The 13007-nt window shown below is 39.6% G+C and overlaps 1 protein-coding gene across 2 annotated transcripts in view; it reads right to left on the bottom strand.

Moving 5' to 3' along the window:
• Positions 1–1014: 1014 nt before the first annotated feature.
• ruvbl2 (RuvB-like AAA ATPase 2) overlaps positions 1015–13007 on the bottom strand; it is a 42450-nt gene continuing 30457 nt past the window's right edge. Inside the window, exons 12-15 of one of the 2 annotated variants that reach the window (XM_069909147.1) lie at positions 12678–12797; positions 4378–4507; positions 3453–3567; positions 1015–1169 (exon numbers count right to left, since the gene is read on the bottom strand). In XM_069909147.1, coding sequence (XP_069765248.1) covers positions 1147–1169; positions 3453–3567; positions 4378–4507; positions 12678–12797 — 388 coding nt within the window. In that variant the 3' untranslated portion in view covers positions 1015–1146. Of the gene's footprint in view, positions 1173–3452; positions 3568–4377; positions 4508–12677; positions 12798–13007 lie in introns of both variants that reach the window. The other variant, XM_069909146.1, reaches the window with a different exon arrangement.

The following is a 13007-nucleotide window of genomic DNA, read 5'->3' as shown; positions in this document are numbered from 1 at the left end:
CCCTTCACTTTGCACAGATGTCCCCTGGCGTTTGCTACTCCTTCCCTTGGCAAAAGGCTCTGGCCGTCCACCTGATCTATGCCTCTCAATCTTTTAGACCACTACTAAGTCTCTTCTCGTCCTCTTCGCTCCAAAGAAAAAAGACCCAGCTCTGCTAACCTTGCTGCACAAGACTCATTTTCCAATCCAGGCAACATCCTGGTAAATCTCCTCTGCACCCTCTCCACATCCTTCCTGTAATGAGGTGACCAGAACTGAACACAATATTCTAAATGTAGTCTCACCAGAGATTTGTAGAGTTGCAACATGATCTCTTGAACTCAATTCAACTAATGAAGCCCAGCATCACATAGGCCTCTTTTGCTATCCTATCAACCTGCCCGACAACCTTGAGAGATGCCAAGGTCCCTTGGTTCCTCCACACCGTCAAATCTCCTCTCATTTTTCTACGCTCCAGGGAATAAAGCCCTAACTTTTCCCTCTAACTCAGTTCCTGAAGTCCAGGCAACATCCTAGTTAATCTTCTCTGCACTCTTTCAATCTTATTTTCATCTTTCCTCTAGTTAGGTGACCAAAACTGAACACGGCCTTATACAACTTTACCACAACATCCCAACTCCTATACTTAATACTTCAACTTACGAAGGCTCTCATTACCGTGACACCACTTTCAGGGAATTATGTCTCTGTATTCCCAGATCCCTCTGTTCTACCGCACTCCTCAGTGGCCAACCCTTTACTGTGCATGTCCTACATTTGGTTGTCTTTCCAAACTGCATCAAAAATCATTACCGTGAGCCAGAGATCACACCTCCTGCTGCCTCCCGCTCCCCAGGGAAGGAGACCTGCTACCCTTGGCCATCCTGACTTTGTACAATTCCACACCCATCAAGGATGGGAGGGAAGAAACCCCGCGAACGAGGCAGAAGACAGATGAGTGCACTAAAGCCTAGCCACTACTAACATCAGGCACACTCAAACTCAGCAACTCGAGAGAGAAAAACTCACAGCAGATGCCAAGACTTTCACAATTTATTAAAAAAAACACAAACCATAAAAACAACAGGAAAGATTTTGTTCAAGTCAGTAAACGATGAGATGTCAATTGTAACAATTGGTGGGAAACATTTGCAGCACCCTGGGAGATTAGTTGGTGTCCATTGCCTCACCTTCTGCAAAACAGAGGAGAAAGTAAATGAAGGCTGGCAGATCAAAGTAAACGAACGGGGTGCCATGGTGGTTAGTGTAACTCTGTTACAGCACCTGCAATCAGGGCCCGGGTTCGAATCCTGCGCCGACTGTAGGGAGCTTGGACGTTCTCCCCGTCTCCGTGTGGGTTTCCCTGGGGGCTCCAGTTTTCTCCCACCCTTCAAAACATACTGTGAGTTGTAGGTGAATTGGATGTAATTGGACAGCACGGGCTCGGGGGCCGAAGGGCCCGTTACCATGTTGTATGTCTAAATTTAAATTTAAGTGTAATTTAGTCTCAATCCTGTTGGAAAGAGGACTCCATCAATCCCCACATAGTGCGGAGGCAAACAGAGCTCCTGTCTTCACCCAAGTTATGACTAACGAGGAGTTTGCTGTCATACACACAAATTACAGTTAAGCATGTTTTATGAATACAGTAAAACCCCAGGTATCCAGAATTCAAGCACCAACAACAAAAAAAGAGGAAATTAACAAGAATAAATAAAAATTTAAAAACGTTGAATACTGTGAAAGTAAATGTTCTCAGAAGTCACACATGAACCTTTAGTGAAGATGGGAGCAAATATTCAGCCAGCGGAGGGAGGGCCTTGGTTGTGGCAGTTTCAACAAAGTTTGAATAAAGTTGTGTTTGAATAAAACGGCGTTGCCCAGGTTGATGCTGCTTGCCGTTGGGGTGACTCTCTAAATGTCTCCCTGTCCTTGCTTAAAAAGTTCATCTTCATTAGTATATTATTAAGTTTATTAGTAAAGCTTTATCTGTAAACTCGAGGTGGGGGGGGTTAATTATCTATAATATAATTGTTCATCTGTCAGGTGGCTCTGTGGAGATGCAGCGACAAGAAATACGTTTCAATGTTAAATGTTTTCAAAGAATGTGACTGAAAATAAAGTAAAAATATTTAATGTTTATATATTCTTGCAAATGAAGTTTGTACAGTGTAAATTTTTTGTCTTTTTAAACTGTTTATTCTAAATGCAGGTGTATTAGTTAGGCATTCTACAACTGAGTCTCAAGCAACCAGAAAATGCACATATCCAGTACCTACCAATCCCTGTATATGCCGGATATCGGGTTTTTTTTCACTGTACAGATGCACTGAAATTCTTACTTGCTGCAGCCATATGGGCATGCTCGACACACCAACCACAGTTAACACCAAATTAAATTAAATGTACCACTCTATGCCAACTGGAATATTTGCAAACCTCAACCTCCGGAGGCAGTGAGATGTTTGCGGTCACTGGCCGAAAGTATTTCCAGGACAATTTGGTCAAAGCTCCCAAACCCAGTTACGGTCCAGGGAGGACAGAATCAAATGTGTCTCTTGTACCATTACTGCTGCAGCACAAATATCAAAAAACCCTTCAGCACCCCCCCATTCCTATGGAGGGCATCTACTGAAATCTTAGGCTTTTACTACAATCACATCATATTTCACTCCCTGCCCTGGCTTCACCTATCAAAACACAACACTGGCCCCTCCTTTCTCAGTCGATCACAATCCCGTTGTAACCTTTCTCATTTTCGATTATGCCAACAATTACCGTGACATCCACAATCTTGGCAACTGTACAAAACAGGGAGGACCACCTCCCCCTCCCCCGTCTGAGAAGGAGAAGCAGAGGAGATGACCAACAGGACGGTGACCATGGCGGCGGACCAGTGAGGGGCCCTGAGGCTGAAGAAACAGACAGGCGGAGGGCGGGCTGTTGACGATTAGAGGCAGGGAACCCACGCATGCTGCTGGCAACTGTGGTCGAAGGATTCACCCTGGGTGGCAGGCTGCTGGAGACTGGCTCGACATTGGCTGAAGGGGAACCAGGAATCGGAACTGGGATGTGAGAGGGGGCCGAGGGTGCTCGGAGGTTCGGATGTGGAGCTTGAGTTGGCTGACGGTTTGGACTGGTCTCTGCAGCCGCAGGGGCTGAGGGAGCGCTGGATTCAAATTCACGGATGTGAAGCTTGAGTTGCTGACGGTTTGGACTGGACTGCAGCCGCAGGGGCTGTGGGAGCCCTGGATTCAAATCCATGGACGCTTGGGACTCTCTTTTGCTTCTCTTTCTCTGACTGTAAAAGGCACTTCAGGCAATTTCTGCTGATGGCGAATCTGTTTGTCTTCTGGCAGACGAAAACAAATTCTGTGTAATATTACACTGTCTTTATTACATGATAATACATTGAATACATTGACTATGCTCTCACTCTTAAATAACCTCAGCTGCTGCAAGGACAGACTCACTTATTTCATTGAACATGAAGGCATCCTGGTACTCTTTCATGTACTGTGTTGATCGTGACTCGTCCAGGAAGAGGGAGTAAACTCGCTTAATGTCATCCACTTGCACCTCTGTCCCCTGGTATAAACACAGGATAAAACTGTGGTTAGGGTTGAAGTAAGAGAGCAAACTGGAAGGAATGGGGGGGTGGGGGGAAACCAATCAGATCATGCAGGATTAGCGATGAAGGTGTTTCATTCTGATGTCAAACTTTTCCACATGCATGAGGCGAAGTTCTAACCTCTGCAGGCTAGTTGGCCTTCCTGAGCTTTGTAAGATCAGCACCAATCACCCATCATTCTGCATTAGAACCGGAGAACATTACAGCCCTTCTAGTCTGTGCCAAACCATTTTTTTTGTTGCCTAGTCCCACTGACCCGTACCCAGCCCTCCCATCCATGTACCTGTCCAAATTCTTCTTAAATGTTCAAATTGAGCATGCATTTACCAGTTCAGTTGTCAGCTTGTTCCACACCCCCATTCCTCTCTGTGTGAAGAAGTTCCCCCTAAACTTTTCCCCTTTCACCTTTAACCCATGTCCTCTGGTTTGTATCTCACTTGCCCTCAATGGAAAAAGCCGACCTACATTTACTCTACCTATTCCCCCACCCCAACCCCCACCCCTTCATAATTTTAAATACCTCTATCAAATATTCCCCATTAAGGGATGACAATGCAAACTTTGAATGGAGAGAACTTTACTTCCATGGAGAGGTACAACTGGAGGGAAAGCACAGGAGCTTCATGCTGCATCTGGAGGTGACGTTACACGGCTCTATCCCGATAAGGAAGAGGACGCACTGAGGTTTTTTTGTCTCAGGAAGGAACACGCAAGAGGATGAAGAACAAAAAGTGGGGAAGCAGACTTGTAGGAAATGTTCAGTCTACCTTGCGTTTCTTACAGACAAGGTTCGCAGCAGTGATCAGCTGGATAGAGTAGCGCAGTGAAGTTTCCAAACCGATCCTGGTGAGGACTGTGTACGCATCCTCACTCATCTCCACATCTTCCTCTTCACACCTGGACACGGGAGGGTGAGAATGGAAAGACTGCTTTACCATTGAAAACTCTCAAGTCCACAAATTTCACTTTACGAAACGAAAGTGGCTGTTTATATCGAAAACACTCCCTCAAACAGATAATCAGTTTACTGCATTACAAACAGGATCTATACATGAGCAGCACTGGTGAGCCCTTGGGAGATTACAGTCTGCAATGAAAGCTTATTGTTTTTGCAGCTAACCTGTCCAGATAACTGATTGAAGATTAAAAAAAAAGACACGAAGCTGGGGAAACTCGTCAGGTCCACATCATACTTCATATAGCAAAGATATATAACAAGGGCACCAGTGACCGGGACCGGGGTTCGAATCCAGCATGACTGTCTGTAAGGAGTTTGTACGCTGTCGGCGTGGGTTTCCTCCGGGGAGTTCCAGTTTCCTCCCACACTTCAGAATTGTACCAGGGGATAGAGGTGGAAGTGGATGACATTAAGCGGGGGTTGTAGGTTAATTGGGCAGCCTGACCCTGTTACCATGCTGTGTCTAAATTTAAATTAAAAATACCCAAAGTTTTGGGTTTGAGCCCTTTATCAAGCCTGAAATGTTGGTTATGTATCGTTACCTTTGCAGAAAAAGTCAAAAAGTCCAGATGCCCTAAATCTGCACCACCCGAGAATCTGGATTTTTCAAAAACTCTCAACTTTTTAAATTTAGCGGTCATTTGTGTGCGTGTATGCATGAGTAAGCACCACAGATGCCCAGCGGCAACCGTACATAGCACACATTTTATTTTCACACACCCCTAAAATGGATCCTGAAGTAGATAAATTTTGGTGTGAAGAGAAAGAAGAACTTGTTGAAATTTAGTGACAAATGAACTAATTAAGAAACGCGAACATATGACATTGGAAAGTCTACAATTCGCAATTTAAAAAAGACTAAAGTCCATGGAAACAGACATTACATCTGTGGAACAGAACCATAGCTTCAGACTTCAAGTTGACATGGTGCAGAATAATCTTATCACAAGGAAATTACAAAGTCGTAAACAAGGTAATGTACAAAAGTAATTAAAGAAAGCAAAAGAGACGTTAAGCAATGCAGCAGATGCAGTCGAAGCTGCAAGTCTTCCATCCGCAGGCAGTGAAGCTTCACTCCTCCTCAACTCTGAATTTCAAAAGTACGAGCAGAGAATCTGCACTCATCCAATCCCCGAGCAGTCCAGTTTTGGACTTCTTTTGCACTAATCTGCTGAGTTCCCCCAACTTTTCATTTTACGGTGTCTACAGACTTTGGTGCTTTACCCAACTTTGTGAAAAATCAGCATCTTTTGGAGGCAGAGCTCGTTTGAAATCTGGGATCACGGGTAGGCAGCCAGGTTGGGGAAGTAGCGTCGAGGATTTGGTGAACTTTGGGATAAGCTCAAGTGGCTGAATCAAGTTGAAGTGGAGAAGGAAATGTTCTGCACTCATCGATTTCAGAGCTCGAGAGAAAACATTAATCTTGGATTGCTCCACAGGCAACGCAGTTTTCTCTGACAATTCAGCTCACTTTAAGTGCCTCGTGATGGGAGGAGTCACGTGATGGAGTAGTGGCTGGTCAGGGAACTCCAGCCCTCTCCAGAAAAGTAAAATAAAGACACTGAAAAAACACAAAAACCAAAATAAAATGAAAATAAAGGTGTGGAGAAAATGGCAGCGAAAAAAGAAAAGTCAAAAGCAACGGGAAGAAGAGAAGAAGAAAGGACGTCAGAAGAAGAAGGTGAAGGCCTTACCTGTCCGAGGAGGCCCGCCGCGGAGAGAAAAGCCCGCTCCCTAAGGTCAGTTGAAGCCCCGAACTCGGGACTACAAAAATGGCACACGGAGCCAAGCAAAAGTGTGCAACCGCGCAAGACAAAAATAACACTGATGGGAGGGGGGACCAACTGAGGAGTCGATCTCCACAGCTGAGAATGACAGCCACAACAAAGCAGCAAGAGGAAGACACAGAAAATAACGAGACCAAGAAAGAAGAGAGTAAAAAGAAATCAAAGAAACAACAGATGACCAACCCAGAGGAAGAAGACCAGCAGCAAGACACTTCTAATAAAAATAAGAAGACCAAAAATACCCAACAAGATAAAACAAACAACCCAACAAGAAAACCAGAAGAGACAGAGGTAAAGGACACAGATCCTGGAGTGGACTCAGATGAAGAGGAGGAAGAACACAGAGAAATGGAAGATGAAGGGAAGGGCAAGACAATGGATATTTTTTTTAAAGAATACATGGAATCAGTAAAAGAATGGCAATCACAAGAATTCAGTGAAATAAAAAGAAGAGTAAAAAGTACAGAAGAAAAAATGAATAGATTAGAGATGATCATGTCAGATATAGGAAAAAGAGTGGACAAGGTGGAAGAACGAGAAACAGCTGTAGAAATGGAAGTAGAGGACTTAAAAAAGCAATTAGAAGAATCTAATAAAAAAGTTAAAGAGACACAAGAGCTGTTAGCTCAGAAGATAGATATAATGGAAAATTATAATAGAAGAAACAATATAAAGATAGTGGGCCTTAAGGAAGATGAAGAAGGCAAGAATATGAGAGAATTTATAAAAGAATGGATCCCCAGGGTCCTAGGAAGACCAGAATTACAGGAAGAAATGGAAATAGAAAGGGCACACAGAACATTAAACCACAACCACAACAAAAACCAAGATCCATTCTAGTAAAATTCTTAAGATATAAAACAAGAGAAAATATATTGGAGAAAGCAATGAGGAAAATAAGAGAAGTCAAAAAACCACTGGAATACAAAGGTCAAAGAAAATTTTTCTATCCAGATATAAGTTTTGAACTCCTGAAGAAGAGGAAGGAGTTTAATGCAGCAAAAACGATCCTAGGGAAAAAAGGATATAAATTTATGCTAAAGTATCCAGCGGTACTTAAAATAGTTATTCCAGGGCACCAAAACAGACTATTCTTGGATCCGGAGGAAGCACGAAAATTTGCAGAACAACTACAAAACAGACAGAGAGAGGAAGATATGTAACGAGAGCAAAAATGACCACGAACAATATGTATGTGTGTATATATATATAGATATATATTTATATATGTGTGTGTATGTATATATGTGTGTACATGAGTGCATCTGTATTTAAAGGAAAATATATAAAATATAGATAAGAATTAATAAGGGAAAGAAAGGGAAGAGAGGAAGTAAGAAGGGAATTAAGAGAGTGGCCTTTGTTATATATGAAAATTAAAATCTGGGGGGGCTGGATGGGGAGGAGTTACGGTCACTGCAAAATCAGTTGACGCTTGCGAGTGAATTCGCAAATCCAAATGGAGAGGGGAGATGTGGTTGCCCGACAAGGGATAAAGGGCAACTCAGGAAGGGGACGGGATAGTGGGGTTAAAGAAATTTTAGATAGGAGAATAAGGGAAATGTTTTATGTTTTAGAATTGTTGTCTGATAAAGTGTTCAAAAAAAGAAAGCTGAAATGGATAAGAAGGAAAGGTGATGATGCGGAAACGGAAAGGAAAGATAAACAAAGTATGAAATGGCTATGTTGAACTATATTAATGGAATACATAACCAAATCAAAAGGAAGAAACTGCTAAATTTACTGAAAAAAGAAAAAAGAAAAAATTGATATAGCATTCATGCAAGAAACACACTTAACTGAAGTGGAGCACAAGAAATTAAAGAGAGATTGGATAGGACATGTAACAGCAGCGTCATATAATTCAAAAGCTAGAGGAGTAGCTATATTAATCAGTAAAAATACACCAATTAAAATAGAAGAGGAAATAATAGATCCAGCAGGGAGATATGTAATGATAAAATGTCAGATATATTCGGAGTTTTGGAATTTACTCAATGTATATTCACCTAACGAAGAAGATCAAAAATTTATGCAAGATATTTTTTTGAAGATAGCAGACACGCAAGGGAACATACTAATAGGAGGGGATTTCAACCTTAATTTGGATTCAAACATGGATAAAACTGGGAAAAAAATTAACAGAAAGAACAAAGTAACCAAATTTATAATTAAATCAATGCAAGAAATGCAACTTTTGGATATATGGAGGAAACAACACCCAAAGGAAAAGGAATATTCATATTATTCGGGTAGACATAAAACATATTCAAGAATAGACCTATTCCTGTTATCAGCTTGCATGCAAGACAAAGTTAGGAAAACAGAATATAAAGCTGGAATATTATCGGACCACTCACCTCTGATATTGACAATAGAGTTAGAGGACATCCCTCCAAGAATGTATAGATGGAGATTAAACTCCATACTACTTAAAAGGCAGGATTTTAGAGAATTCATTGAACGACAAATTAAAATGTTATTTGAAATAAATACGGAATCAGTGAAAGATAAGTTTATACTATGGGACGCAATGAAAGCGTTCATCAGAGGGCAAATAATAAGTTATGTAACCAAGATGAAGAAGGACTACAATCAGGAAACAGAGCAGTTGGAAAGGGATATAGCAAATATAGAAAAAGAATTAGCAATGAAGGAAGACACAACTAAAAGAAGAGAATTGGCAAATAAAAAAATAAAATATGAAACACTACAAACATATAAGGTGGAGAAGAACATAACGAAGACAAAACAGAAATATTATGAACTGGGTGAAAAAACGCACAAAATCCTAGCATGGCAGCTTAAGACAGAACAAGCTAAGAAAATGGTATTGGCATCAAGGAAAAAAGACAAACAAATTACATATAATCCAAAAGAAATTAAGGAAAACTTTAGAGAATTCTATGAACAATTATACCGAACTGAAAACGAAGGGAAAGAAGGGAAAATAGATGAATTTCTGACTAAAATTGAACTACCAAAACTACAAATAGAGGAATAAAATAAATTAACAGAACCATTTAGAATAGTAGAAATACAAGAGATAATATAAAAACTACCGAATAATAAAACTCCAGGAGAGGATGGATTCCCAATAGAATTCTATAAAACATTTAAAGATTTATTAATTCCTCCCCTCCTGGAAGTAATCAACCAGATTGATAAAACACAAAGCTTACCAGATTCATGCAAAACAGCAATAATTACAGTAATACCAAAGACAGGGAAAGATCCACTCGCACCAGCGTCATATAGACCAATATCTTTACTTAACACAGATTATAAGATAATAGCTAAACTATTAGCAAACAGATTAGCCGACTATTTACCAAAAATAGTAAATCTAGACCAAACTGGATTTATTAAAAAAAGACGAACAACAGACAATATTTGTAAATTTATTAACCTAATTCATGCAGTAGAAGGAAATAAAGCTCCAACAGTAGCGGTTGCTTTAGACGCAGAGAAGGCCTTTGACAGAGTAGAATGGAATTATTTATTCAAAGTGCTACAAAAATTCAGTTTACCAGAGAAATATATTAATTGGATTAAAGCATTATATAAGGGGCCATCGGCGAAAGTGACAGTAAATGGATATATATCAAAACAATTTAACTTAAGCAGATCAACAAGGCAGGGATGCCCACAATCGCCCTTATTGTTCGCGTTAGCCATAGAACCACTAGCAGAACTGATAAGAACAGAAAACAAAATAAAAGGGATAAGAATAAAAGACAAGGAATATAAAATCAGTTTATTTGCAGATGACATTATAGTATACTTAACAGAACCAGAAATATCAATAAAAGAATTACATAAGAAATTGAAGGAATATGGAGAAGTGTCGGGATACAAGATTAACGCAAATAAAAGTGAAGCAATGCCAATGAATAATGCGGATTTCTCAAAATTTAAGAAAGAATCACCATTCAGATGGCAAATGCAAGCAATACGATACCTAGATATACAAATAAATAAAAACCTCGGCCATCTATATAAACTCAATTATTATCCACTAATGAAAAAATTACAGGACGACTTAGAGCATTGGAAAGACTTACCACTAACACTAATAGGAAGGGTAAACTGTATTAAAATGTACATTTTCCCAATACAATACCTATTTCAGGCATTGCCAATACACTTGACAGAGAAATTCTTCAAGGAGTTAAAGAAAATAATAAGGAAATTTTTATGGAAAAGGGGGAAACCGAGGATAGCACTAGATAAATTAACAGAATGGTATAAACAAGAAGGCTTACAACTGCCAAACTTTAAAAATTATTATAGAGCCGCAAAATTAAGATACCTATCAGATTTTTATCAAACAAGGGAAAAGCCAGATTGGACTAGATTAGAACTAGATAAAATAGGGGAGAAGATACCTGAACATATATTATATAAATGGGATGAAAAATTGGTACAACGTAGGAATTCTCCAGTATTACATCATTTGCTCAATATTTGGAAGAAGATTCATGTAGAAAGGAATAAAACAAATGACCAACTACCAAAACTAATACTGACGCAAAATCAGCTAATCCCTTTTACAATAGATAACTTTTCCTTTAGAGAATGGGAGAAAAAAGGGATCAAAAGAATAGAAAATTGCTTCTTGGGAAATAAATTATTATCCTTTGAACAAATGAAGGATAAATATAATATAACTCACGATACAGTGTTGGCATACTACCAACTGAAATCCTACTTGAAGGACAAATTGGGAAACAGTCTGAGGTTACCAGAGAGAAGTAATTTTGAATATGTGATTACAGATACAATGATAATCAAAAAATTTATAACAAATATGTATATTAAACTACAAGAAAAAGAGAATGAGGAAACAAATGGTAAAACTAAACAAAAATGGGAACAAGATTTAAACATAAAGATAAAGAAGGAAACATGGGAGAAGTTATGCTCAGGAACTATGAGAAATACAATAAATACGAGGTTACATATGATACAATATAACTGGATACACAGGCTATATATTACACCTCAAAAGTTAAATAAATGGGATCCAACAGTATCTGACAGATGTTTTTGCTGTAAAAAGGAAATGGGAACAACAATTCATGCAACATGGACATGTGAGAAAGTGAAAAAATTTTGGGAAGATCTAAACCAGATATTAAATAAAATCACAAAAAGCAATATACCAAAAAGCCCAGAGATCTTCCTCCTAAGTAACATAAAAAACAAAGAATTTGGACTTGATTTGGATGGAGCACAAAAAAGATTTGTTAGGATAGCCCTAGCTGTAGCAAAAAAATGTATTATGTCAGCCTGGAAATTAGAAGATAACTTGAGAATACAACAATGGTATATAGAAATGAATAAATGTATTCCATTAGAAAAAATAACATATAATTTAAGAAATAATATTACAATATTTGAACAAATATGGGAGCCATACATGAAACATAATAGAGAAAACCTACCGGGGACATCTACCACCTAAAATGACAGAGGAGAAGAGAATGAAAAGAACTGACTTAGTGGAATTTCTTGTTTGTTTTTATTGAGTGACAACATTGTTTGACGGGATTAGTGTATCCTATTTTCTGAACTTTGGATGAATCGGAGGGAGGGAAGGGAGGAGGGAGAGGGGGGAGAAAACAACACTGTATATGTTCAAGAGGGAAAATGTATGTATCTTGATCAATGTGGTTTATAGTGTGAAAAATAAAAAATTTTTTTTAAAAAAGTGCCTCGTGATGTGGAATAGTTCTTGTCCAATCTTGGAATGGGGTTCATTTCCGACACTACGCCCCTGCACATGGCCTGCCTTTTAACACACGAGACAGAGGTCTGTCCTTGCCCTTTTAGGTAGGGTTTTGGCCAGGAAAGATGTCAATAAGCTTGAAAGAGTGCAGAGAATATTTACTAAGATGTTGCTCAGACTTTAGGAACTGAGTTACAGAGAAAGGTTAAACAGGTTATTCCTTGTAGAAGAATGAGGGGAGATTTGATAGCGGTATTCAAAATTATGAAGTGTATAGACAGAGGAAATGTAGGTCAGCTTTTCCCACCAAGGGAAGGTGAGTTACAAACCAGAGGACAATGGTTAAAGGGGAAATGTTTAGAGGAATTTCAGACAGAGAGTGGTGGGAGCATAGAATGAGTTGGCAGTTAAAGTGGTGAACACAGGCTCAATTTTAGCATTTAAGAAGAACTTGGACAGGTACACGGGAGGGGGATGGACTGGGTGCTTGTCTGTAGGACTAGGCAGAAGAATAGTTTGGTGCTGTAATGTTCAATGGTTACCAAATGCTAACAATAATCCCACACAAAAATTTCATTGCCAGCGACTCACCTGATCTTCAGAATCTGTTTTGTTTCCTTCTCATTGTAAGGAGATGTTGAGATAATAACCAGTCGATCCAGCAAGTCAATCGGAATCCCATGAGGGCTTTTGTAGCTTGTACCACGGATCCTGAGGAAGAAATAGTTAGTGGATGCTTTTTCTCCCCTCCTTAAATTTCACAAGATCAAGCAATTTGGGTACTGATGGGCGTTTTTTTTCTTTTTTTAGTGAACCGCAACCTACCCATCATTACTAGAGGGATTGAGTTTAGGAGCAGGGAGGTTGTGCTGCAACTGTACGAGGTCCTGGTGAGGCCACATCCGGAGCACTGCGTGTAGT

The sequence above is a fragment of the Narcine bancroftii genome, chromosome 13 (genome assembly GCF_036971445.1).
Source record: "Narcine bancroftii isolate sNarBan1 chromosome 13, sNarBan1.hap1, whole genome shotgun sequence".
Lineage (NCBI taxonomy): Eukaryota > Metazoa > Chordata > Chondrichthyes > Torpediniformes > Narcinidae > Narcine > Narcine bancroftii.
This window is presented reverse-complemented; position numbering and strand designations above follow the sequence as displayed.